We start from the raw sequence: 27,000 nt of genomic DNA on the forward strand, positions 1-27,000 counted from the left end.
CCACAAGCTTGTGAAAAACTTTCCCCCAACTCACAGTGTTTACACCAGAAAAAGTGAGATTTAGGTGGACAACCTCCTACCCCACCATCTTGGGTTCCCTGGCAGGAGATCTGTCTCTGTCTTAATCACAGGAAGCATTGTGATTGCCTGATGGGAGAAATATCCCTGAGGACAGGCAGAGACAAAAAAAAAGGAGGCAAGACGACCACTCCCAGCCCCAGAAACTCTGCTCTGCAACCCAGCCAAAGGAGACACCAAATCAGAGTGGCTGTTCAGCAGCACCACACGGCAGGAGGTTCATCCCACAGGTCCCCTGGCCATGGGCCCCTAGCCAGCTGTTCCACAGTGTTGGGATATCCCCTTTGGGAACCTCTCCCATTCGAAAGTGCAGTGCTCTGACCTTTACTAGAGCCAAGGCAAACCTAGGCTTAAGGCGCCATCTAGAGCCAAAAAGAAGGCAATGACCTATCGGTAAAAACCTCTAAGGAATATATCCAATAAAAAAACAAAAGAAACCAGGCAAAGAAGGCTCGAACAAATAACTAATCCTTCAGTGCAAAGATATAGACACGCATCCACAAAAACAGCAGCAAACAGGGAACCACGATCTCTCCAAACAGACACAAGGAACCAGTAAATGACCCTAGCAAGACAGCAATATGTGAGCTCTGACCAAGAATTTAAAATAGCACCTTTAAGGAAATTCAGTGATTGCCAGGATAAAATTGATAAAATCAATTCAGATATTTATAAGATAAATTTAACAACGAGATTGATTTTTTTTGAAATTACAACAAATTGTGAACCTGAGAAATACATTCTCTGATCTGAAAAATTCATTAGAGGCTCTCAACAGCAGAATGGATCAAGCAGAGGAAAACATCAATGAGTTGGCTATCTGAAATACACGATCAGAAGGAAAAAAAGAAAAAAGAATGAAAAGGAACTGAGATCACCTATAAGATATAGAAAATTACCTCAAAAGACCAAATCTAAGAATTATTGGTGTTCAAGAGGGAGCTGAACGAGAAATAGAAAAGCAATGATGTGAGACAATAACTCTGTATCCTTACCTACACCTATGTGAGGCAGGTGCTCAAAAAGGGTCCAGCTGTGGTCATCAATGTAATGATTCTTCAGGATCAACAGCTGACAAACATCTCGAGCCGTTATGTCACTGGGTACATCTAAAGCCCTACTGGTTTCATCTTCACTGTACACTTTAATCACCTGTGTAGGTAGAAACAAGAAAAAGAGCTTAAATATTCCTGTTTGTGTTTTTAAAAAATTTTATTGTGTATATTTAAAGTATACAACATGATGTTATGAGATATATATATAAAAATAAATAGCAAACTGGTTACATAGTAAAACAAATTAACATGTCTATCACCTCACATAGTTACCCATTTTCTTGCAAGTGTGGCAAGAGCAGCTAAAATCTACTCATTTCTCAAAATTCCAAAGTCAATACATTATTATGAATTATAGTTCTCATGCTGTACATTAGAGCTCTAGATGTGTTCATTCCACACATCTGCTACTTTGTATCCTAGATCTACATCTCCTCATTTCCCTCCACCCCACCACTGCCCTTGGTAACCACTGTTTTGTTCTCTATCTCTGCATATTTGATTTATTTTTAGACTACACATCTGAGATCATGCAATATTTTTCTTTCTGCTAGAAAAGAAAAAAGGACTTATTTCACTAAGCATAATGTCCTCCGGGTTCATCCATGTTGTAGCAAATGGCAGCATATTATTTTTTAAGGCTGAATAGTATTCCCTTGTGTGTATCTGCATGTGTGTGTAATGCAAATATACAATAAATTACGTATATAAGCTCAAATATACACCCATTAATGGGACATGGTACTTAAGTTGTTTCCATATCTTAGCTATTGTGAATAATGCTGCAATGAACATGGGAGTGCAGGCATCTCTGTGACATGCTGACTTAAACTCCTTTGGGTATATATCCGAGAGGGACTGCTGTGTCATATATGGCAGTTCTATTTTTAATTTCTTTACAAATATCCATACTGTTTTTCAGAATGACTGTACCAATGCACATTCTCACCAGCAGTGTACTAGAGTTCTCCTTTTTCTATCCTTTCACCAATACTTGTTACCTCTTGTCTTTTTGATAACAGCCATCCTAATGGGTATGAAGTGATATCTCATAATGGTTTTGATTTGCATTTACCTGATGATTGGTGATGTTGACCACCTTTTCACATACCTGTTAGCCATTTTTATGTCTTCTTCGGAAAAATGTCTATTCAGGCCCTTTGCTGCTTTATTTTTAAAATTTTTTTAGAAGGAGTTTAATTCTTTCACTCATGTTGCCCAGACTGGAGCTCAATGGCGCAATTTTGGCTCACTGCAGCCTCCACCTCCCAGGTTCAAATGATTCTCCTCTCTCAGCCTCCTGAGTAGCTGGGATTACACGCATGCACCACCACGCCCGGCTAATTTTGTATTTTTTTTTTTTTTTTAGTAGAAACGGGCTTTCACCATGTTGGTCAGGCTGGTCTCGAACACTTGACCTCAGGTGATCTGCCTGCCTCAGCCTCCCAAAGTGCTGGGGTTACAGGTAGGAGCCACCGCACTCAGTCCTTTGCTAATTTTTAATTGGGTTATTTGTTTTTCTGATATTGAGTTGTATAAGTTATTCATAAATTTTGGATATTAACCCTTATAATTACATATGGTTTGCAAATACTTTTTCCCAATCCATAGGTAGACTTTTTATTAAAATATTTTATTAAAATATCATTCTAGTAAATCAGTAAACATTAGTCAGTTATAATTCCTTATACAGTGTCTTCTACATTTAATTGTCTTATACATTGAACGAATGCTACCTATCCAAGACTTGTTTATGTGTCAAAGCTACTTTGTCCAACAACTTCCATTATCTTCATTGTCTAAACTAAAGGTCATTCAATAACTATTTATATTACTTCCCCACCACTTTGGTCTCTGAAAAATCTATGTATCTCTTATCTATATTATAACGGGGCACAGTGGCTCACGTCTGTAATCTCAACACTTTGGGAGGTTTAGGCAGGCAGATCACATGAGGTCAGGAGTTCAAGACCAGCCTGGCCAACATGGCAAAATCCCATCTCCACTAAAAATATAAAAAATTAGCTGGGCATGGTGGCACATGCCTGTAATTCCAGTTACTTGGGAGGCTGAGGCACAAGAATCACTTGAACCTGGGAGGTGGAGGTTGCAGTGAGCCAGGATTGTGCCACTGCACTCCAGCCTGGCTAACAGAGTCATGTATCACCCTGGGGTAGGTTCCTGTAATACAATGATAAATTATGAATAAACAGAGACTTTTCTTAAAAGAGTTTTTGCTAGGAGAGTGATCTAGTTTGGATATTTGTCTTCTCCAGATCTCATGTTGAAATGTAATCCCCAGTGTTGGAGGTGGAGCTTAGCAGGAGGTGTTTGGGTCATGGGGGCAGATTCCTCACAATGTCCTGGTGCCATCCTCATGGGATTGAGTGAGTTCTCACTCTTAGTTCCCAAGAGATCTGTTTGTTAAAAAGCATCCTACACCTCTCTCCCCTCCCTCTTGCTTTCTCTGTCGTCTGTTTCTGTTCCCTGCTGCACATTCCATGCCAGGAAATGAGGGGACTGAAGAATGATCTAGGGGTTGCTGAAAATGTTATCTGCACCTCCTGACTACCCCCACATGTTTTCCTACAGTAAACTCTCCTGACCTGGGGCAACAGAAGTACGCCTCTTATTTTGCATGTTCTATCTCTTATTTCAGAGAAGCTAAGAAAATGAAAAACTAGAGACATTCTGAAGGCTAAACTAATTTTTTTAGAAAAGGGCTAGAAAAGAGCAAGAGGTAAATTTGGATAAAATGAGAAAGGTGACTAAATAATCAGGATATGCCACTATTTTCTTCAGATTATGTCACTGCAGATTTAGACATAAGTTGACAAGAACTGAGATGCACAAACTTAGAGGGGCTTAGGCCAATTTGAGTTTCTGGAATAACTGCATATATTTCATTGTTAGAATGAATAAAACCGGCTGAGAGAAAAACTTAATATTTTTGTTTGAAATCCATTTCAAGCCCTTATTTTTTAAAAATCCTATTTAATGCTCACACTTATCCAAAATACACATTCATCTATGAATAATGAAATTATATTTAGGTTGATATTCCACAGCAGTAAATCTCTGTCATCTCTTAGATATATTCTGTATTTATGAAAATTCCTTAAACTATGAATGGGATGCCTTTGTTAAAAAGTCTCATTATATTTCTATTTGTTCCTCCTTAAAATAAGTGAAAGGGTCAGGTGTGGTGGCTCACACCTGTAATCCCAGCACTTTGGGAGGCCAAGGTGGGAGGATCACCTGAGGTCAGGAGTTCGAGACCAGCCTGACCAACATGGAGAAACCCCATTTCTACTAAAAATACAAAATTAGCCGGGAGTGGTGGCACATGCCTGTAATCCCAGCTACTCAGGAGGCTGAGGCAGGAGAATCGCTTGAAGCCGGGAGGTGGAGGTTGTGGTGAGCCAAGATCGCGCCACTGCACTCTAGCCTGGGCAATAAGAGCAATACTCTGACTCAATAAAGAATATATACGTGTGTGTGTGTGTGTGTGTGTGTGTGTGTGTGTGTGTGTATATATGTATGAAAAAGGAAAAGACAAGTGAAGACTTAATTCTCTAGTAGAGTTGAACATGCCTCTTGCCCAAAGAATTACTACACTAAACCTTCCTATTTAAGAAGAATTCAACTCATCACAAAAACTGCATGACTATATGAGTTAAAACTAAGTTAAAGACTTTTGTGATCATGTAAAAAACAAATAGCAGAGCTGTTCTTAAGAACCACTGAAGCAAAATATTAGTATTCTATTTCTTATACATACTAAAAGGTAAAAAAAAATTAAACATTATATAATCATGCTATTTAATAAAGGGATATTATACATTTCTTTAATAAAGGGCTGTTATACATTTCCAGTGCAGTGGCCCAAATTCCCAGCTTGCTTTAGAGTGAGCAGTATATTATTTATATCAATTTATCTACAAGATCATTTGAAATTGGATGCCAACAGGAAGAAATTCTTCCTGGACCCTAAAGAAGAATAAGAAGAAATTTTGTTCCATCCAAGGATTGAAAGTTGACTAGCAAGAGAAACATGGCACTGATAAGGTTTATCTACAACAACCCACCAGCATAAACAGATAGAGCGTCCAAGGATGGCCAAGAGTGTACACACTGCCTGTGTTGGAAAGCCCTTCTGTGTCACTCTAATCCTGACAATCACAACAACCTTGGCCTTTGGAGTAGTTTACAGCTTCAAAAACTGCCCTAGGAGCACATGGTACCTAGCAATGCAAATTTAATACGTAGTCACTGCAGCTCTTGCAAAGACATGCTGGAATGTGGGTGAAGCAAATCTCTGTTTTGGCTGACATTCTATCAAGGTATGTTTATACACTTTACACATCAACTCCTCCCCTAGACTGCTCTTCATAAAAAGTAAGTGGAAGAAAGAGATTAAACTAACACAACCCATTTTTAGAATACTAGACACAACAATGTTAAAGTACAAGAAGAAATGGTAACTTTTCAGAAAAAAAAGTTTGAGGCCTTTAAAGCCTCTAGACTAAAAGAGACAAAATATTTAAAATGAAACTAAAAATAAATAAATAAACAAAATAAAGTCAAGTCAGTATGTATTACCTTGCCCCCAAAACATACTTAGTATTTCTCTGCATCACCTGAAATTCTAAGAACATATTTGGAAAGCTCTAACTAAGGAAAAAAGTGAGCAAAGGCTAAGCGGTCAGCCTTTTGCCTCCTCCTTGCTGACTTCAAGGAATGGGATGGCATGGGATAGCCAGATCCTTTTCAATGTGAATTCATTCTAGAATATTTGAAATGAACTTGGCATTGTCAACTGGTCATTTGAGAATGTCACAGAGCAAAAGAGGGCTTTGGATCTGTCATGACTGGGAAGTCATTAATTATGCCATAGGTTTGCCTCGCTTATCCTTTGTTTCTTCAAAGAGAGAGAGAAGAGGAATCATCATTCGGCAGGTAAAATAACGAGCATGGATTAAGTATAAAACCATGAGTAAGAATCCATACAATGAAGCAAGAGAAAGAAAAAACTGAAAGAGCAAAAGTGAAAGAAAAAGATATTTGGGCATAGTTATCTATGGTTATCTTCTGTGTCAAAGTTTCTATTTTAGGAAAATACAAATTCAATAGTTAAACCCAACTAAATTACTATTAATTAATTAGTCATTGATTTAAAATAATTTAAACATGATATTTATTTTAAATTTTAAATTTATTTTAAATATCACATTTAAATATGGCCTCAGCATGATGAGACATATATATTTTTTAAACAGAAATATAAATTCATTAATTTATGTATTATATCTATTAATTATATATGTATAGTTAACATATAGTTAATATAAAATAAAAATAAGAAACAAGGCTCACAGGAATCTGCTCTGAACTATGTCCTAAAGCTAAGCTTATTTCTACAGCTCTTTGAAAGTTTCTCATCTAACCACAGTAAAATTATAAAATAACTTACAATGTTTCAATATTTTTTCTTTATTATTTTTAATAGATAAGCAATGTACTTGAGTCATGCAAAATATTTTTATGTCAGGGTCAGAGTAGCCCTGAATTTTTACATTCTTCTAAATAAGAAACACAGTGTCCTAAGATAACAAGAGACATTTTTAGATATCTTGAATTAAGCAACTCAGTAGTTCCCTTGAAATGAAAAGAATGGGAAGCAATGTAGTCATTACTACTTATTCCAAATCTTTAATTGTGTTTTTAAAATTTTGCATTTTAAAAACAAAGACTGTTCCTAAAGACCCTAACAGCTCAAGAATCTCTACTGCTTTCTTATTGCTATCCTGTATTATTTTGCTAACTGTCAAATATTTACAAGCATATAGTTTTGAGAAATCATGTTGCAAGAAAAGCCTCCGATCCTCTCCACTTGTGAGGGATAGTCAGAAACACATTTTCCTTGAGCATGAACAGTACGTGTTAAACTAGTTTTAAGACATTACTTAAAACAGATACTGTCACCAATATCAGAATTATAAGAATTGATTGACACAAACAGGTTTATCCCACATCCCTGTACCCCCTTTCAACTTTATTCCCTACAATCCTGTCCTCTGACTCCAATCCTACATTTTTTTCTGCTTCTTGAAAAAGTCATGCTCCTTCTCAACACAGGGCCCCTGCACATGCTACTGCTTGTGCTTAGAACATGGTTTCCTTACCCTCTACTTTTTCTGCTCCCTCATATCTTAGGATAAACCATTATTTCTGGGAGGAAGCTTCCAAAGACCTCCAGCTTAGGTCCAGGCCCTTTTTGCATGCATGCATGTGTGCAACTATAATCACTACGCATTGCCCTTCACCATGAGAATGATGTATGACATCAGGGACCACTGTTTTCTCCTCTTTATATCCCCAGCAGTGAGCACAATGTGGGACACACAGCGACAATCAAAACAATTCCTTCAGTAATGAATGAAAACATCATGCACAGCCCTGCGTGAGACAATATTAGTGAATTCCAAAACGGTAGTGTTGAAACCTCACGGAGTTTGAAAACCTCTATGGGAGAAAAGACACACGTGAACCAAAGAGAAAATTTAGGCAAATTTTCATGAAACTTATGGACTGAACAAAGGTGGCTTAGGTGACTGCTGAGAGCCACGTTATGTCTGGGATTCTGAAAGAATAAGGAAAGAAGGTAAGAAAACACCTGTGTGGGACAAACATGAGCAAACACACTGAGGAAGAAAGGAGAAAAAATGCTCAGGAAACAGTAACCAGACCACACTAAATGGAGATCAGAACGGCTAAGTTATGAGGACAGGGAGGAAGTATGGGTGCCCGGCAGCCTGAGGACGGGATGCCTTCACCCGGTACTGTGGGACACTGGTTTCCATCAGTGCAAACTAGCCAGGGGCCATCACAATAGGAAATACTTTTAAAGATACACAAGTGATGGGTAGCTTTTTAAAAAGTTGGCTATGTCGAAATAATTCTTAAAAATTAAATGTTATTTAATAATAAAAATGACAGTTTTATAAGAATATGATTACAAAGTGGTAAGAGAATCACGATAAATAACCACATGGTGACTTAATCACTTAGGAAAGGATTCAGCTACAATTACAGAAAGTCACTCCTACCTACAATGGGCTAGCCAAATTGAGGTTGATCTCCTTCTCACATTCAAAGCCAGGGCAGGCAGCTCAGGGTTTGGTGAGGCAGTTCCATCAAGTCACTCCTGACCAAGGCTCTTTCTGTCCTTTCACAGTCTTTGAGGTACGGCTCTTATCATTAAGGTCGCAAGATGGATCATCTCCACACCACCTCTGTAAAAACTCAGTCCTGCTATAGATTTGCATGATATTACATTTCTGCAGTAAATTTTAGGGTCATGCCTGGATAAAGAGATTCAGAATTAGAGAATCTGTGTTCCTGGGGATCCACAGAGAGCTTCCAGGAGTCCTGCATATGAATTCAAAATGCATAGAAGAGGTTTTTTGGGTTTTTTTGTTTTGTTTTGTTTTGTTTTTTGTTTTTTTCTCAGACAGAGTCTCGCTCTGTCACCCAGGCTGGAGTGCAGTGGCGCGATCTCTGCTCACTGCAAGCTCCGCCGCCTTCCAGGTTCACGCCATTCTCCTGCCTCAGCCTCCCAAGTAGCTGGGACTACAGGAACCCGCCACCATGCCCGGCTAATTTTTTTGTATTTTTAGTAGAGACAGGGTTTCACCATGTCAGCCAGGATGGTCCCGATCTCCTGACCTTGTCATCCACCCGCCTAGGCCTCCCAAAGTGCTGGCATTACAGGCGTGAGCCACCGTGTCCGGCCTGATGGGGTTTAATGATGCGTTAATTTTCCATCCAGCAACAGGCTAAAGAGGCCCAGTGTGGTCTCACTACTGGAAATGCCCTACACTTGGCACAGAAGGGAAGTTAGCACTGTCACACTAGATAGCCTGGGGCAGTGACACTGCAGCAGCATGCGGCATCTAGGCTTCCAACCAAGAGAAAAAAAAGCCTGCAAGCAAGAAGAGACTCAGGACACCTCCTTAAAGCCCCTCCATTCACATTTATCCTCCTACTCTATTATTTACCTTTTCTGCTCTCCTTGTCTCAGGCCAAGAGCCATGAAGAGTACTCTTTCTTTGGGCCTCCTTTCTTCCTACGAGGCAGAAAGAAGGACTCCAACTCAAGTGGGGGTTCCATTTGACAAAGAGAGAAATTCAAGCCCTTTCAGTTTGCTCTATTATGTGGCAGGAAAAAAGGGCAAAAGAAACTGCTCCAATTTCATTACAAAAGAAGGCAAACATTAACAACTAAGTTAGAAAATATCCTAAGCTATCACATACAGACACACACACACGGACATGTTATTATAAGACCTAAATCCAATATGAAAAATAAAGAGAGGTTCAAATCACAAATCCCACACTAAAGTTTCTGATGATTTCATCAAAGCTGTGTTCTCTGAAGTTTCAGTGTTTTTAATACTCATGCAATTCCTGCTAAGATGCCAGCGCTAATTCATCTCGGAAACGAGAAAACTTCTGCAAATGCTAATGCTAATTCATATTTAAAGCAGAGCACCACTGGCCATGCTTCTGTTGGACACAATCTTATTTCAGTATCTCATTTCAGTTTTTAAGCAATAGTTTATTCCCTGGACAGCCATAAGACATGTCTAAGTGAAAAAGTTAAAAATTGGTTCCCACAGTGAGAAAGAAGAACAAGTAGGGGAGGGGTGGAATAAGTGTTTAGAAGAAAGGGAAAATGTGAGGAGAAGAAAGATACTGTTTACTAGAGCCCAAGACACATCAGACTTTATTGCAATTATTGAGTTGTCTGGCATCAACTGAAGCCCTTTTAGGAACTACCTTATTTCATTGATTTTCAAAAGCACATTTTTTTCACATTTAACTTCTCTGAAACCTGGATGTAACTTACCCTTAATGGCATGTTACAGTTTTATTGGAAGTATATAAAATAATTATGCTTCTTACAACTTAAAGTGCCACACAATCAATAAAATATGCTATGCTCAACCTTCCTGGACATTTTGGGGGTATTATTTCATAAACTTATAATAATGTATAAACTTTCTAGATCCTAACATTCCCATGCAGTAACAACACTGAGAACAACAGATTTATACCCACTTTGTAATTTTACTTTTCCTTCATTTTTCTAAATATTTACTTTTCTTATTTTATTTTATTTTTCCATGAGTTATTGGGGTACAGGTGGTATTTGGTTACATCAGTAAGTTCCTTAGTGGTGATTTGTGAGATTTTGGTGCACCCATCACCTGAGCAGCATATACTGCACCATTTGTGGTCTTTTATCCCTCACCTGCTCCCTCTCTTCCGCCCAAGTCCCCAAAGTCCATTGTATCATTCTTATGCCTTTGCATCTTCATAGCTTAGCTTCTACATATTAGTGAGAACATACAATGCTTGATTTTTTATTCCCAAGTTACTTCACTTAGAATAATAGTCTCCAATCTCATTCAGGTTGCTGCAAATGCCATTAATTCATTCCTTTTTATGGCTGAGTAGTATTCCATCATATAAATGTACCAGTTTGTTTATCCACCTGTTGATTGATGGGCATTTGGGTTGGTTACACGATTTTGCCATTGCGGATTGTGCTGCTATAAACATGAATGTGCAAATATCTTTTTGTATAACAACTTCTTTTCCTCTGGGTAGATACCCAGAAGTGGGATTGCTGGGTCAAATGGTAGTTCTACTTTTAGTTTTTTAAGGAATCTCCATACTGTTTTCCATGGTGGTTGTACTAGCTTACATTTTTCTGAATATTTATTTTATATCAGTGAAAGACATGTATGGAGCATGTATAGTCATGAATATTTATTTTATATCAGTGAAAGACATGTATAGAGCATGTATAGTCTTGTAAAAGAAATGGAATCTATACTGTTAGAATCATAAAATACTAAAGGTTAGAAGGGTTCCTGGAGAACATCTACTAAATCCTCCCATTTCACAAATGACAAAGCTGAAGCTGGAGTCACGACCTGCTCAGAGACCTCCAAATTGTCACTGGCCGAGCCAGCCACAGATCCCCATTTCTGGCTCCCACCTGATGCTGTATTCTTTCCATTCTGTTCGCCCAGTATTTAGGCTGCTTTAAGCTGCTGCTTCTACATGACATCTTGGATAAAAGTATTAGAAAAATAAACACTAGAGCATAAATAGATGTATACATACATATATCCCAAAGCACCTTGCTTTTTGAGTGTCAAAAAAGGCTGTTTTCCTTTGTTTTGTTTTGTTTTTTCACTTTTCACAGCTTCTCGCTAGAATAATTGCAAATACTGAAATAGCCAGCAGAGGGAGTCTTTATTTCTCAGGTTGTGCAAACAGAGACAAGACCATGTTTCGAAAACTGCAACCTTGTTAAACCTATGGAGTTTCTGTTTGATATAATCACAAGCTTGTGACAAAGTTAATATCTATTTTTTTAGAATTATTAAATATTTGAATTTTTAAGATAAACAATTTCTACATATTAAACATTAATAAGAAGAATTGTGGGGGCATAAGTATACATATATACGTATGTGTCACTCCACTAGGAACCTTTCTTGGAACTCAAACTTGAACTTCTTGCCAGGATTTCAAACACTAATATCAAATTTTTTCTTCAAATATTGATAAAACTACCCAAGCAAATTTCAGTTTTGAAACTGCAAAATAATAATTCCTGGTATTTTCCCAAACAAAGCCTGAATGTATACGTTCAAATATGCATGTCTGATTAGGAGGCTTTCTGACAATGCCGTTCTTGCCAAAACAAATTTTGAATTCCTCTTTGAGAATTCTCATAATGGCAAGCATTTTTAATATCCTACAGGGGTAGAAAATCTTTATCCTTTCTAGGGGTTTAGAATCTGAAATTACCAAAAGTCTTGCTTCTTTTTTTTCTGCCAAAAAGAGATTATTATTTTCAATATTTGGCTTAGAGTTCTGGGGCACAGCCAGGGAAGCCAGCCCTACAGACCGCCCCAAGCAATAGTCTGAGACCGTTCATTAGCCCAGCTATTTTTAATCAGCCTCACTGCCAAATGTGGACTACGCATTACAGTGCGCAAAATCATGCTGCCCGGCACCTGTACTCAGGGAGGTTCAGCCCAGGTGCTCACAGTGGACAGGGGACCCTGGAATCTGCTGTGATCACATCTTAGACCCCAAACTTAGCATTAGTCATGAGTTTTAGATTCCTCATACTGTAAAATGGGCAAAATGCTGGCAAACTGATAGCACTCAACTAATGTTAGCAATTATTATTATAAATTTTTGAAAGCAAAATAAGGCATTTCTGAATAAGTCCCAAGAGACCCTACCGTCCTGTTGAATTCTAAGAAACTCTGAACTGATGGTTGAATCACTATGTCTTTGAGGCAAAACTGAGTGCACAGCAAGAAAAAACAACCAGGAGAGCAAATGGCAGATTGGCAGAAAAGGTGAGATTCGTCCCATGAAAAGACTACAGGTGAAAGGACAAATGACTGCAGCTACACGGTGATAAGTGGCTACGGAGTGCACGTGCCCAGGCAATTCTGAGAGGCAGCCTCCTGTGCTAGGTGGAGCAGAGGCCTGGACCTCAGTCCCGCCTCTGTCATTGATGAGCAAGGTGCTTTGGCAAAGACACTTAACTCTCCAAGCCAATTTTCCTCATCCAAAAATGGGTCTGGCCACCAAGCATTTAGGGTTCTTATGAGGGTTTAAGTGAATGTGTAATAAAAGCTGAACATGTCGTAGCTGCTATTTTTTATTGTGCTGTGTGAAGGGCAATACTCTGTGTGAAGGGTACACCAAATTGCCCACTGCAGCAAGTTGGAGCTAGATAAAGGTAATGAAAAGGCCTGAGTATGATAGCTTTTCATCCCAAAAGATGAGAAACTTGGCCAAAATGAAGGAAAAGCAACAGAGAGACAAATATTAGGAAGGAAAGAGTAGGTCAGTATCTAAAGAGCTCAATCTTGCCTTTACACAAATTTTTCTATCCAACTAATTGGTAATTAGATACCAACTTTGTGCCTTCTATGTGCTGCGCATTGAGGTCCAATGAGGACCCAAAGTAACAAGTTCTCACCATCATACAGCTAAGATTCTATTAATAGTAACACCACTTGCCTACTGAAACAACGTCTTAATACTAGACCTACTTTTATCCCTTTCAAATATACAACCCAGAAGTCCCTGTCTAATACTCCCTAGGACATTGAAAGGAGGAGTAATTAACCACCTATCTTGTATTTAAATCTATGTTCCCAAAGATTTTAACAAAGTATGCATCAGCATATATAGTTGGATTCATTTTTTTTAATTCAAATTAGAGTCCTTCTAAAGTTACAGAAAGGAAAACTGTGGGAGCAAGCATTTGAAAGATATATTGTCTTTCTCTCCCTGCCTGCAATCTATGAAGAAAAAACATTTTTTGTTTGACTCATTTTCTACTATGAAATCTTTGGATAACCACTTTAGGAGAATAGGGCACATAAAATTTAAATTCTCAGTCATAGGGAAATTTAAACTCTTTATGAAACTAGTAAAACATGCCATTTCACAGGTGGGGAAAAAGGGAAATTCATGTTCGTTAGACTTCTACTGTGTGTGAAATGCTTCTAAATATTTATCCTGTTGAATCCTCAAAACTGTACTGCGAGGAAGCATCCTCATCCCCAAGACAGAGAAACTGATTCTCAGAGAGTTTGGAAAGAATGCTCCAAAAGCCAGGGCACTGGTGAGTGATAAAGCTGAGCTCAAACTCTGGGCTTCCCGTCTCTAAAGCATACAAATAATCTGCTACATCACACTTCCTAAAAACTCACTGCTCAGGAAAAGAAACATTTTATGAAAATGCGAATACCATTCATCTGTGTGACCCCCTTCCTGGTTGAGTGTACAACTAAGTTACTCTGTACAAAAGTAAAAAGGGCAGGAGAAATATCAAGGTTTAGCAAGAACGAGAACTCTGGATAAAAAGCAGTAACAATGCCCACTACCACCTTCCAAGCAAGTCCACCATCTAAACTTAGACCACCATCCATGGCCTTCCACAACTTCTTCTGCTCAGGAAATCCGCTCCCTCCCCACTTATTACCATACCTACAATCCCTATCCAAGTAATAGAATATTATTTGCTTAAAAAGCATAGCCACATTTCATATCTGGCACCAGAATAATAAAAATCCCAGACAAATATTTACTAAATGTCTAGTATGTCCAAGGCACTTGTAGAGGAGTTGGCGAGTTACCCACCAATATCCACGCTTCCTCTCTTCCTTCCTGATGAATCCCGATTCTGGTGAGGAGGGCAGTGTGCTACACTCCAGGCCCGCATTTCCTGACTTTCCTTGTATCCAGAGTTGGCCAATAAGACGTAAGCAGAAACTCCTGGTTACTCCACAATGGCATGTTAACTGGTATAAAACTCATGAGCCTGTTCTTGGTCCTTCACATTCTCTGTGCAAAGACTGTAAACAGGACGACTGGAAATTTACATTTATCTTTCCATAAAAGGAAAAAGGACCCACACTAGAGAAGAAATAATAGCAAGAAGGAGGTCAGTTGCCTGAGGACATTGTGGGGCTGCAACATTAGCTTTGGACTGATCCTTGTAAAGTGAAAGAAAAATAAATCTCTTTTCCTCCTTAATCCACAGTCCTTTGTGTTTTTTGGTTACATGAAATTACATTCTGCCCATAACTGACAAAACATTTTATTTAAAAATTTCTTCCCTTAAAATACTAAGATCTAGTTGTAAGACCAAAAATCAAAAGACAACTTTTAGAAACCAAATGGTGGTCCAAGATATACAAAAATGAACAAGATAGAGCAATTGAAAGTCATATTGTACACACCTATGGAGAGCCATATGAAGTAATAATAAAATTGATGTTACAGGGCTGTAGTGGTGGAATTGACTAATGAGTGACAAAGGTGTGCCCACTGATACTAAATCAAGGCACCATGAAAGTAAATGTGAAGCAAAAGAGTCTTCTTTAGGATGAGACCACAGCCTGAGCTGACACTTAGACAATACACAGCATTTGGGAAAGCAACCTAGCCTGGAGTTGTCTATAGGCTGCAGAGCACAATCCTGGCAGCAGAAGTGCAGAGATACAGATGTTAAAAGCTGTTTGATGTTCCTCTTCCCGAGTCCAAGTGAACATCACACACCGGGGCCTATCATGGGAAGGGGGGAAGGGGGAGGGATGGCATTGGGAGTTATACCTGATGTAAATGACGAGTTGATGGGTGCTGACGAGTTGATGGGTGCAGCACACCAACATGGCACAAGTATACATATGTAACAAACCTGCACGTTATGCACATGTACCCTAGAACTTAAAGTATAATAATAATAAAAAAATAAATAAATCCACACACACAAAAAAAAAAAAAAAGCTGTTTGAAGCACAAGGAGGCAAACAACATGCTGCAGTGAAGGCTTCAAGGGAAGCTGGGTAGGCTGAGGGCCAGGCAGGCCCTGGAGCATGGCAAATGCTAAGGAAGTTTGGACTGATTTTGTACATGTTTAAAAGATTCTGGGAAAAATAGTGATGTGATGATATGTGTTCTTTCCTCCACTAAATCACTTTTAGAAAATCATAGCAATGACTCTAATTGTATGAGGAAAGAAATGACTATAACATGAACTATTATCTTATATGAATGGGGAATTAGATCTTCTCATAAATGGCATTGTTCCATATTACACTCATGAATTTACAATTTTCAAAAGGATTTGAATCTTAAAAAATATATATCATTAAAAGTATCCCTTTTTTTCCTCTGAGATTTCAGAAGATACTTCAGGATCTTGTGTGCTTATGAACATCTCCTGTAATTGTAGCATGGATGAAGAATGCAAAAATGCTTGCAAACATAACTTAAAAACAATGTTGGCTGGGCGCAGTGGCTCACACTTGCAATCCCAGCACTTTGGGAGGCTGAGGTAGGCAGATCACAAGGTCAGGAGATGGAGACCATCCTGGCCAACATGGCGAAGCCCCTTCTCTACTAAAAATACAAAAATTTAGCTAGGTGTGGTGGCACATGCCTGTAGTCCCAGCTACTCAGGAGGCTGAGGCAGGAGAATCGCTTGAATCCAGGAGATAGAGGGTGCAGTGAGCCAAGATGGCGCCACTGCACTCCAGCCTGGGTGACAGAGCGAGACTCAATCTCAAAAAACACAAAAAAAAATCAAACAAACAAAAAATATTAACCTGATAGAGACATGAAATATGCCTAACCCAGCGAATCAGGATATGGACATAAGGTTTTCTGATCTGGTAATGTTTCTATAAAAGAATGTGAATTTTATATTATACTTAGTTTGTACTTTACAATACTTGAGCCTTATGTTAACTCTCTGGGACCTTAAAATGTTTTCTTTATGTAATGTGCCAATCTGGAGTTCCAGGTATAAACTTTCTATCACACACTCACACACATACACACTTGGCTGCTTACAATTGCTTTCTGAATAAAATGTTTTCTATGCTAGAGCATAAGGGAGTTGGTGGAGGTGCAGAGGAAGATGAAAGGATTTGCCTAAGCTAATTCCAGACTTGAATGGCAATTATACCCACCATAAGGCAATTTCATTACCATATTAATTTCAGGAGGTAACACGTATCTAGGAGAAGCATACTGGAAGTCACAAGATCTAGATTCTATTTCTAGCTCTGCCACTGACCTTCTGGGTGACCTTGCATAAGTCACTCAACACCCAAGAGACTCAGTCTTCTCATTTGAAAAAATAAAAAGCTACAACCTAGTGCTGATCTGAGAAAAATGCGATGCGGTAACATACTCATTCACAAGGTTTGCTGAGGATGTGATTGTTTCTGAGGCACATGAGGAAGCCTTCTTCACCAGAACCTTAATTCACTTAAATCAGAGAAATCAGATCCTAATAGAATTTGGAAGTGAAAATTTTCTTTCCAATTTACTTGATAGAGAATCTACCAAAATACCTTTTTTTCTCAAAGATCAAGGCATACTTTCTCTGCTACAAAATAGATCTATACCACATGAAGGGCCACGTTTAAAATTCAAGTTCCTAATCACTACCAGAGACTCTTACAGCCACTTGGATCAGACACACTAGATGATACGAAAATTACTCCCTATTGCTATGGAGCATTTTCAGAAATGCTCTCAGCCTTTTAAATGATTAGGATTCCATTTGATAAATTATTTGTCAAGGGCCACTCATTCAGGATGAGCAAACTTTACCCCAAACCTGTAGAAAAAGCACCTGCCTTCATGGGAAAATGAGAAGTTGCTCCCCAAATTCTCTGAGAAATGCTTGTGCTGATTTATAAGATCATTTAAAATTATGGCATATATGGAAAATAAGTTAATTACAAGTATGAAATAACTTCTTATATTGGAAGAAAAAATTAATCATGGTGTGACCAGAGCAGATGGATGATTTTTAAATCAGAAAATACCCGACTCCTAAAATAAAAGATATTAAGATTTTCAGAACAATCAAATAGACAAAAATAGGTCTTTTGGGAGTTAAAATATCAGGAGAAGCAAATAACGGTGTACTGAATTATATAAACACCTAAATATGTGCACTCATTGAAAAAAATAGCATAGATTTGAGTCTAGGGAATTTTGACTTTTATAAATATTATAATAGAAACTTGACAAGAAGCTTATTTTTAAAATACCATGATAAATCACAATGATGTGACCATTGGCAGCTCAGCTGTAATACCAATAATAACCACAGCTTTCCAGAATAATCTTGTTTTCCTACTTATCAGGTAGTGCCCAAAGTTATTTTTCTATCCAAGTTTTGCCATAATCAATTTCTCCTAGACTAATTGCTCAAACTCCTTGAACATTATAGCATTCTTTCCTAATGTTTTATAATCTCTCTAAAATAATAAAAATAATTTACATACTTTACTATAACCATGAAAATATAAAATATTTGGTTCACAGAATTATAGACACAAATAAGACTGAAGATATTATCTACTGAAAACTCCTCAGTTTGTTATACAGATGAGGAAGTAAGGACTTCAAGAGTTTACTGGATTTGCCCAAAGTCACAGGGCTAGTAAATGGAGAGTCCGAATAGTACACTTTCCATCATACCAACATGTCTTCAAAAACAAACCATATGATAGAAGTTTCTTAGTCAATGTAAACTGCAGTATTAACTGGATAAAGAAGAACTCAAACATGAGAACATAGACTTGATAAATGTTAATATGCCTTTTCGCATCCTCGGTGAGTCCACAAACCTATATTGTCATTATTAATGCACTGCTAAGTCCAATTCAAAATAAAAGTTAAAGACCAAAGCAAAATATTTTTAATTAAATTTGCTTACAATTAGCAAAAGGCCTCAAGAAAGATAAAGAACTCATGTTGGCAAAATTATCATATAGCTGTTCCAATGCCAAATAAAATATTCTCAGTAAATAAATGGTTGACTGGATAAGAAAATAAGCTGAAAATCTAAAAATTAAAAATAGTAAAGAGACACTTCCTTTTTAAAAAATATAGCCACTTTAACTGTTAGATTTGCCATGTTTCAAATAAATTGCAATATGACCTTTGACTTAATGGAATGCACTGATAGTTAAAAGTTAACTATTAAAAGTTGAGTTCAAAAATAAATACTACGGTTTCTAGTGTCACCAAAACCATTTGGAAAGCATATTGCCAAAACTGAGTTTTAGTGCTTTCCTTCTCAGTGAGACAGATTTGATTCTTTGAGAAGTCCAACGCAATGTTCTTATTTTGGAGATTTACAAGAGAAGTTTACTACGGCTACATGACATGGTTGTACACACAACCTTGTAAAATGCAATGCTGTAAATGAGACATAAAAATAATCTTTACAAAAAACTAATAAATAAAATATTTTCATACACAGGATTGACTGCATTAATAATTAACAGAAAGCCCTTTAACAGGGGAATTTAATGGAAAGTTTTTCTTAAGCAAATACGCAGAAGCTCAATAGAAATGGGTAGAAACTTGAGAATAAACTGGTAACACATGTTTAAACAGTAAAATAATTGTATAGTCTATTCAACAATGAAGAGATTGATATATTATGAATTATGGTGAAACAAAGAAACTATTCCTTAGTGAACAAATATAAGACATAATAGCAGATTTCCTACTGAACTTGAAACAAAGAGGCTTGAAGTTACAGTAGAAAGACAAACAAGAAAAAGTTTCAATACAGTCTCTAAATCCCAATGACCTGAAATCGAGATCAAACTTCTTTTAGATGAAAGTCTTTAACTATAGTGATGTTCTAGCGCAGTATTACTTTTCCTAGTTCAATTCCAATAATATATCCTTTAATTTTACCTACAACTTTAATGAATTACAGGCTCTTTCAAGGGTATGTAAGTAAAACTTCCTATGTATTAATAAACACACAGTGACAGGGGAAAAAAAGCAGCAAGAAAAATTAAAGAAAAAAAAGGAAAAAGAAGTCACATACCCTTTTCTGTAGAATTATTGGCGTTATTGCAGGCAGAGTGACTCTTCTTGCACTCAAACTCATGCCTGCTCTTCTTAGAATGATCCTCTCTTGTAGGTCATGGACAAAATAAAAGAAATCTTTTACGGGAATCTCAGGGCTCAGTGCAATGAAACAACTAGGAAAGTAATAAATGTCACCCTGCTTATGTGATTCCAATCTACCCAAAGCCAATTAAGGATGGCCGTGGGACAGGACAAGGCAGCAACCAATCAAAGCCCGGAAAACCCCGCCTTTGTCCTTGGAAACACATTCTGATACTTTTGTTTATGATATTTAAAGAACCAGATTAACAGGCATCTAGTTCGCTCAACTTTTTTTCCAAAACAGTGCAATTCAATGCCATCTTTGTTGACCAGGCAGTTATGTCTTTACTAAAGCATTTCAACATATGGCAGATAAGAAGCTGTTTACATTGGTCTATTTAAAGTATATAAATACATTAATGAACTAAATTTACTTATGCTATTCATAAAATTGATGAAGAGATCAATTGGAACATACCCGAGGCACAAAAAATAATCCTGAGGTTAGAATTGGCACAAAGTGTTAATTTCTATATTTTAATAAAATAGTTTTAATATATGTTAATATCTCTCATTTCCTAAACACTAAAATTTTTGTATTATAAACCTTCCAGCTATCCTTGATATCACATGCTGTTAAATATTATTTTAACAATAAACTTAAATAATAGTATTAAATACACAGAGGGAATTAAACTACAATATATCAATCTCGAATACTTATGTTTTAAAAAAGCACAAATGTGTGTGATGTAGCACATTTCATTCCATTAAAAGCATTTAAAAAATAACCACTGCCAAATCTTTCTCAAAATTTTAATGACCATTTTGCATTTCTTCTCATAAAAACTGAAAATTTTATTCTAATGTTTCTAGGGGAGGGAGGCTGGAGGAGGTTTACAACGGAAAATATCTATAACTAACAAAAAAAATTTCAATGAAGTCTAAATAAAAAATGAAAGAAACACGCAAAAATGACAAAAAGGATTGCAATGTTAAAACTAATCTGAGCTTTTACAATTGTAAAATCTCTTCTGGACTGACATCTGGACAAGCTTTACTGAATTGCTCAATGCTCTTCAATCCTGACCCACTGCCTTCAGCAGGAGAAGAACTCGTAATTTCTAGATTACAATGTGCTTGTTGTAGTAACGATGCAAAACGCAAGATTCTCAGCAACACAGACACAAACTTTCCATTGCATTATCTTGACTGCTACTAGGCAGGGTTCACTTTACTGCTTTACACATAAGTGTGTTTAATATGCATGGTGAGCTCATATTCCTCAAAAGAAAAAAAGAGACATTACAACTCCAAGGTTCCCTGCTTTGGATTTCAAAACCAAAACTCCCTCAGAATGGTAGTTGGGAGTGGCGGTAATGTGCTGAATATAAAAAGTCACAGATCTAGTTTGGAAGAATTAATTAATTTGATCCTTATCCAGTTAGGTTTATCATAATCTTTTAAAAGAAAATTACCAGGAAAGAAAATGAAAATATCGACTAACACAGTGATGGGGGGTTAGCATTTGTGAAGCAAAAGATTCTGTTGTAACCTTGAGCTACTTTTCAGCAAGCCAACAATAACAAAGACCATGGTAACTAACAATTCCAAGAATATCATCCATAATATTTGGCCTTATCTACCTTTTCTCAATTCAGCCTTCAAATATTGCAAAGTGTTATCTCTGCATCCTGACTAACACTGCAAAACCCCACCTCTACTAAAAACACAAAAAATTAGCCGGGCGTGGTGGCACGTGCCGGTAGTCTCAGCTACTCAGAGGCTGAGGCAGGAGAATTGCTTGAACTCGGGAGGCGGAGCTTGCAGTGAGCCGAGATGGCGCCACTGCACTCCAGCCTGGGCAACAGGGCAAGACTCCATCTCAAAAAAAAAAAAAAAGTGTTATCTCTGGTCTCATAAATTTTATTGGGGTTCCATCATAATGAAAGCAATTCATTTCACTAAATTATCAAGCGAAGTACTATTTGCCAAGCCCTGTATCAGGCAGTAGGAACACACTATTGTTAAGACAGTTAAGGTCACTGTCTCATAGTGGAATAGGGATATTAATTTTTAAGTTAAAATATCCCATTCAGTAGTAAGCTAAGACTAATAGTGATTAAATGCTAAGCATCAAGAGTGCACCAAGGTAGAAGCAACTGCACAGTAGAGGTGAAGAGCAGGCTTCAAGGAGGAAAGGGCATTTGCTTTGAAAAGTGAATAGAGGGGAAGAATATGCAGAACTTGAAAACTGATGTGAACACAGGGTCAAGGTCTCAAAGTTTACTCTGAGGTTTGAAGTCTAGATGATGGGGAAGTTAGAAATGCTGTTTTGTATCACACCATAGAGCCTGTTAGAACTATTTATAAAATGAATGCTTCAAGTCAAAACAGTATCCAGGTCCTGTACAGATTATAGTGCAATATATACATGCCCTTGCTTAAAAACATTTAATAAGCCGGGCGCGGTGGCTCATGCCTGTAATCCCAGCACTTTGGGAGGCCGAGATGGGCGGATCACGAGGTCAGGAGATCGAAACCATCCTGGCTAACACAGTGAAACCCAATCTCTACTAAAAATACAAAAAAAAAAAAAAAAAAAAAAAAAAAAAAACCAGCTAGGCGTGGTGGCGGGTGCCTGTAGTCCCAGCTACTCAGGAAGCTTAGGCAGGAGAATGGTGTGAACCCGGGAGGCGGAGCTTGCAGTGAGCCAAGATCGCACCACTGCACTCCAGCCTGGGTGATCTGTCTCAAAAAAACAACAACAAGAACAACGAAAAAAACCACTTACTAGATGACTAGCTGCTTACGTGTGTGTCACAGGTCATCCCTTCAGAACACTGGAAAACTAAGTTTCTAAATTGTCAGAGAAAATGAAGAAGAGCAAAATTTGGCATTTTGTGACTGTTATCAAAAAGGCAACTGTCTTTGAAAAATGATGCTTACCGATACTTTGCATACTCAGCAGACTGAACAAGATAGCATGCTGCATACTTAAGACAGGTGGAATCTCATGTTTCTGTAATCCTTTGCAGGTGCTCACATTGACTGTGCTTTATCTTACTTCCTAGTTATTTCAGACACTGATTCCAAATTTAACTTCAGCCTATTCTTTTTTCTCATTAATTATTATAAATGACTTTGCCACTCACTAACCTTGTCACCTGAGCTTTAATTTTCTTCAGCTGCAAAATGAGGATAAAAAACTATGACCAACACTTTCAGAACTGCTGTGAGGATCAAAGGAAATCAAGTTTGTAGAAGGCCTGGAAGAGCCCAAGGCAGATACTAACAAAACACTCCTTAAACTCCCACTGCAGAGAATTGGTCTTTTATCTCAAAAACGAAACTTTAACATTACAAGATGTTTTCAACACAACAGAGTCAACAATATAATATTACAGAATAGCACTATATATTATTCAGAATTTTGTTCGATAATTGGATAGAACAAGAGTAAATGTCACTTAAGGTATTTTCATATCAATATTTCAATTAGGAAAAATAAAAATAACTATTATTGTGATTATTAATAATATTCATGTGAGCACCCATTATGTGCCAGGCACTGAGCTAGTTTTCACTTAATGCTCACAACTCTATAAGGTACTAGCTATTGAACAGATGAGGAAATTAAGGCCAGAAGAGCAGGCAGCTAAGAAATGGTCTCGGGTTTAAGCACATACTGCAAAAGAACTTGTTCAAGTTCACAAAGTCCATAGCCACTAAGCCAGGGAGAATTCCACTCCACAACATGTGTTTCCACATTTTATTATTAAATACATAGCTTGATACAACATTAGCATAAAATGTCACATTCATACAGTCATTGTTTCTGACGTTCCCAGCATTTGTTTGTTTTATTAACCTGCTTTATAAATATGTATTGAAGACCTTACTATGTGTAAAGTGCCGTGCTGTTTATTATGGAGAATTCAAAGTTAATCAACTCATGATTTACCGAAAAGAGCTGATGCAGGGTGACACATAAACCACCAGTTATTATAATATACAAGGTGGAATCTGGGCGCAAAAGAAGCTATTAAATCGGTGCAAAAAAAAAAGTAATGGCAACAACAGCAATTACATTTGCACCAACCTAATACAAAAGTACCATCCAACCTCTAGGTTTCAAGTCCAACCTTCAAATCTCTTCTCCCACTCAGCTTCAACAAAGCTCCCAAAAGCATGTTCTGTATTTCCACCTCTTTGTTCATAATATTCATCAGTTCATTAAGCCCCACAATGAAGGCCCAAGGCCAGTCTCATCTCTTCTGAAAATTTCACTTCTGTGCATCTTTCAAGGATCTCTCCTTTTTATAGTACAAGTTACCTCAGAATTGAGAGGTGGGGAAGGAAGGAAAGATGACAAACACATATCAATTGCCCATTAAGTGTTAAGCACTTTGCATATGTTATTTCATTTTATTCTAACAGCCCTGCAAAGTAGGTATTATTTCATCTCATTTTACAGATTGAAACCCTACCTGTCCTTTCAATACTACCACTTTATTCTTTATCATACACCAGTTTATTCAAACTTCAGCTACTGTCTCCAATGTGAATGCATTCTATATTATTTAGAAGGGAGGTTCCTTGAGGGCAGTGGCATGCCTAACTTCTCTCTGACCATCTCAGTGTCCATCTACCCCCAGTGGCTTTATACAGAGAGAAAAAAAAAGCAATAAGGTAGATGCCTTTTGAATATCAAGTCTCACAAATACTTTTTTAATCCAACCCATCTCCTGCCTCACACAAAATACAACTTGCACTGTCCTTTCATCTTTCCCTGTATCTCACACTACTGTGCTGTGTCCCCTTGGGATAACTCATTGCCTAGCTAGGTTCATCATCTCCCTCAAAGACATAGATCAAAATTTATTCCAAGAAGTCATCCCTCCATATAAATTATATCATTCCCTGTTTTGTAATTTTTTTTAAGGACTTAAACTTTTCCATTTCTCCTGCCTTGCCTGATACTTACTAATGCATTGTTTTGATAACTTATAAATCCTTCAACAGGCCAACATTTTCTACTCAACACAAATACAATCCTTAAGGTTAGGGCCGAGTCTCTTATTTCCTCTGCTTCTCCCAGAATGCCTAGCAGAGTGTTCTTTGTACACAGTAGGCTTTATGTTCACATACAATCAATGTAGAAAGACTAGTCACTCGGGTTACATAGTGGACAAGCCTCCTTTCTCATCTTAACAATTGTTAGCCTTATGATTTTTTTCTGAACAAAAGCACAAAGTCTCCTTTACAGGAAAATTTAGATATTCTTTCACTATCTGACACAGTTCTATTAGTGACCACTAGTGTGAATACTAAATCTAAATGTTGTTCTGAGAACACCAGTCTCAGAAAATTCTTAACACAGATTGTTGCAGCAATAAATATGTAGCCTAGATCTTCAGAGGTAAATTCAGAAACTCTGGTTTTACCAGCTCATCATAACCTACTATGAATTTTCACTTCCTTAAGTAAATGACATAGTCTTCACATTTGATGAGCTGATCTGATCCACCACTAGCCAACTTTTCCCCTCCACTCTAACAGTGAAGTAACCAAAGTGAGAGGAAAAATTATCTTTTTTTTTTTTTTTTTTAAGATGGAGTGTCACACGGTCACCCAGTCTGGAGTGCAGTGGTGTGATCTCGGCTCACTGCAACCTCTGCCTCCTGGGCTCAAGCGATTCTCCTGCCTCAGCCTCCCGAGTAAATGGGACTAAGGTGTGCACCACCACACCCAGCTAATTTTTGTATTTTTAGTAGAGATGGGGTTCACCATGTTGGTCAGGATGGTCTCGATCTTTTGACCTCCTGATATGCCCACCTCGGCCTCCCAAACTGCTGCGATTACAGATTTGAGTCACCATGCCCCGACAGAACAATTACCTTAAATTTAAGAAACATTAGACAGAAACTGAAATACAGAATAAAACCAAAACAGCAGAAAAGAATAAATAAAATAAAATATAAGAATTTTTTTGTAGTCAAAACTTATTGACCATTAGGCGTGGTGGCTCATGCCTGTAATCCCAGCCATTTGGGAGGCTGAGACAGGAGGATGGCTTGAGGTCAAGGAATTTGAGATCAGCCTGGACAATAGAGCAAGACCCTATCTCTACAAAAAATTTAAAAAATATGTCCAGGTGTGGCGGTGAGCACCTGTAGTTCCATCTACTTAAGAGGCTGAGGCAGGAGGATTGCTTGAGCCCAGGAGTTTGAGGCTGCACTCCACTGATCTCCAGCCTGGGCAACAGAGTGACACCCTGTCTCAAAATGAAGAGAAAAAAAAACTTAGTGAAAGTCACATAGTTCCCCAGAGAAACAGTCAACACTAAGACACTTCCTAGTAAAATTACTGAAACCTTTTGAACAGCAAGGCGAAAGTTTTCTAGTAGCTTATTTTAAAGGGGGAATCAGTCTGTTGTAAAATTTCTCCACAGCAACATTCAACAGTCAGATTCAGTGGACACCACTGCCCTTTAGATACTCCACTGGAAGCAGTAATGTGTGTGAAATCCTTGAAAAAAGAAAATACAAATGAGATTTTAAAATTCAGTCAAGCTCATTAATTATAAAGGCAACGGACAATGTTCAAAATTTTGAACATATTACAAATATATAAAGTCTTGTTTTCATGGGATCTCCCTGAGGAATTTACTAGAAGATAAATTTTAGTCATCCAGGTGATTATAAAAACCAGAGTGAAATAACTGAAATAAACACTGAAATCAATCATGGTACTAAATTCCAATCATGTATGTGATTATGTTGCTATAATAAAACATAAGTAATATGAGCCATAACAATATAAGAATTGTTATGAAATTTCAATATGAAAATATGAATAAAAAAACTTTTCAAAAAGATGAAAGCTGAAGGAGCAAGGACAAGGTATGTAGCATACACTATATAAGCTGACTGCTTTGCTAACTAAGATCAAAAGATATTTTAAACTGATAAATCTTAGGAGAATTTTAAGTAATTTATTTTATAATGCTAAAATCAGCTGGTAGAAAAGGGAGAATGAAGAGGAAACATATTAGTTTTATTATTACTCTGCAGAAAGGAATAATAGATCATTTTTAAGGAAAAGAGGATCAAGAACTTTCCTACACTTACACTTATAACAGAAATATAAACTTTTCTAATAAAAAGAAAGCAAACACAAATCTAAGAAAGCAGAACATCTTGTTAATTTTTTTCAAAAATCTACAAATTGGAAAACAAAATAATAGTACTAATGCCACACTTTTATGTTATCTCAGAGATGTTGCAGAGCTAAACTCACGTATTGAAAGAAAA

General features: G+C 37.4%; 1 protein-coding gene across 4 annotated transcripts in view; it reads right to left on the reverse strand.

Annotated features, from left to right (window-relative positions):
* Positions 1–27,000, reverse strand: part of GRB14 (growth factor receptor bound protein 14) — a 128,951-nt gene that overhangs the window by 54,984 nt on the left and 46,967 nt on the right. For 3 of the 4 annotated variants that reach the window (XM_077956595.1, XM_077956596.1, XM_015110244.3), the window contains exon 3: positions 1,074–1,230. In XM_077956595.1, coding sequence (XP_077812721.1) covers positions 1,074–1,230 — 157 coding nt within the window. Of the gene's footprint in view, positions 1–1,073; positions 1,231–19,619; positions 19,900–27,000 lie in introns of those variants that run through there. The other variant, XM_015110245.3, reaches the window with a different exon arrangement.

The sequence above is a fragment of the Macaca mulatta genome, chromosome 12 (assembly GCF_049350105.2).
Source record: "Macaca mulatta isolate MMU2019108-1 chromosome 12, T2T-MMU8v2.0, whole genome shotgun sequence".
NCBI classification, from domain to species: domain Eukaryota; kingdom Metazoa; phylum Chordata; class Mammalia; order Primates; family Cercopithecidae; genus Macaca; species Macaca mulatta.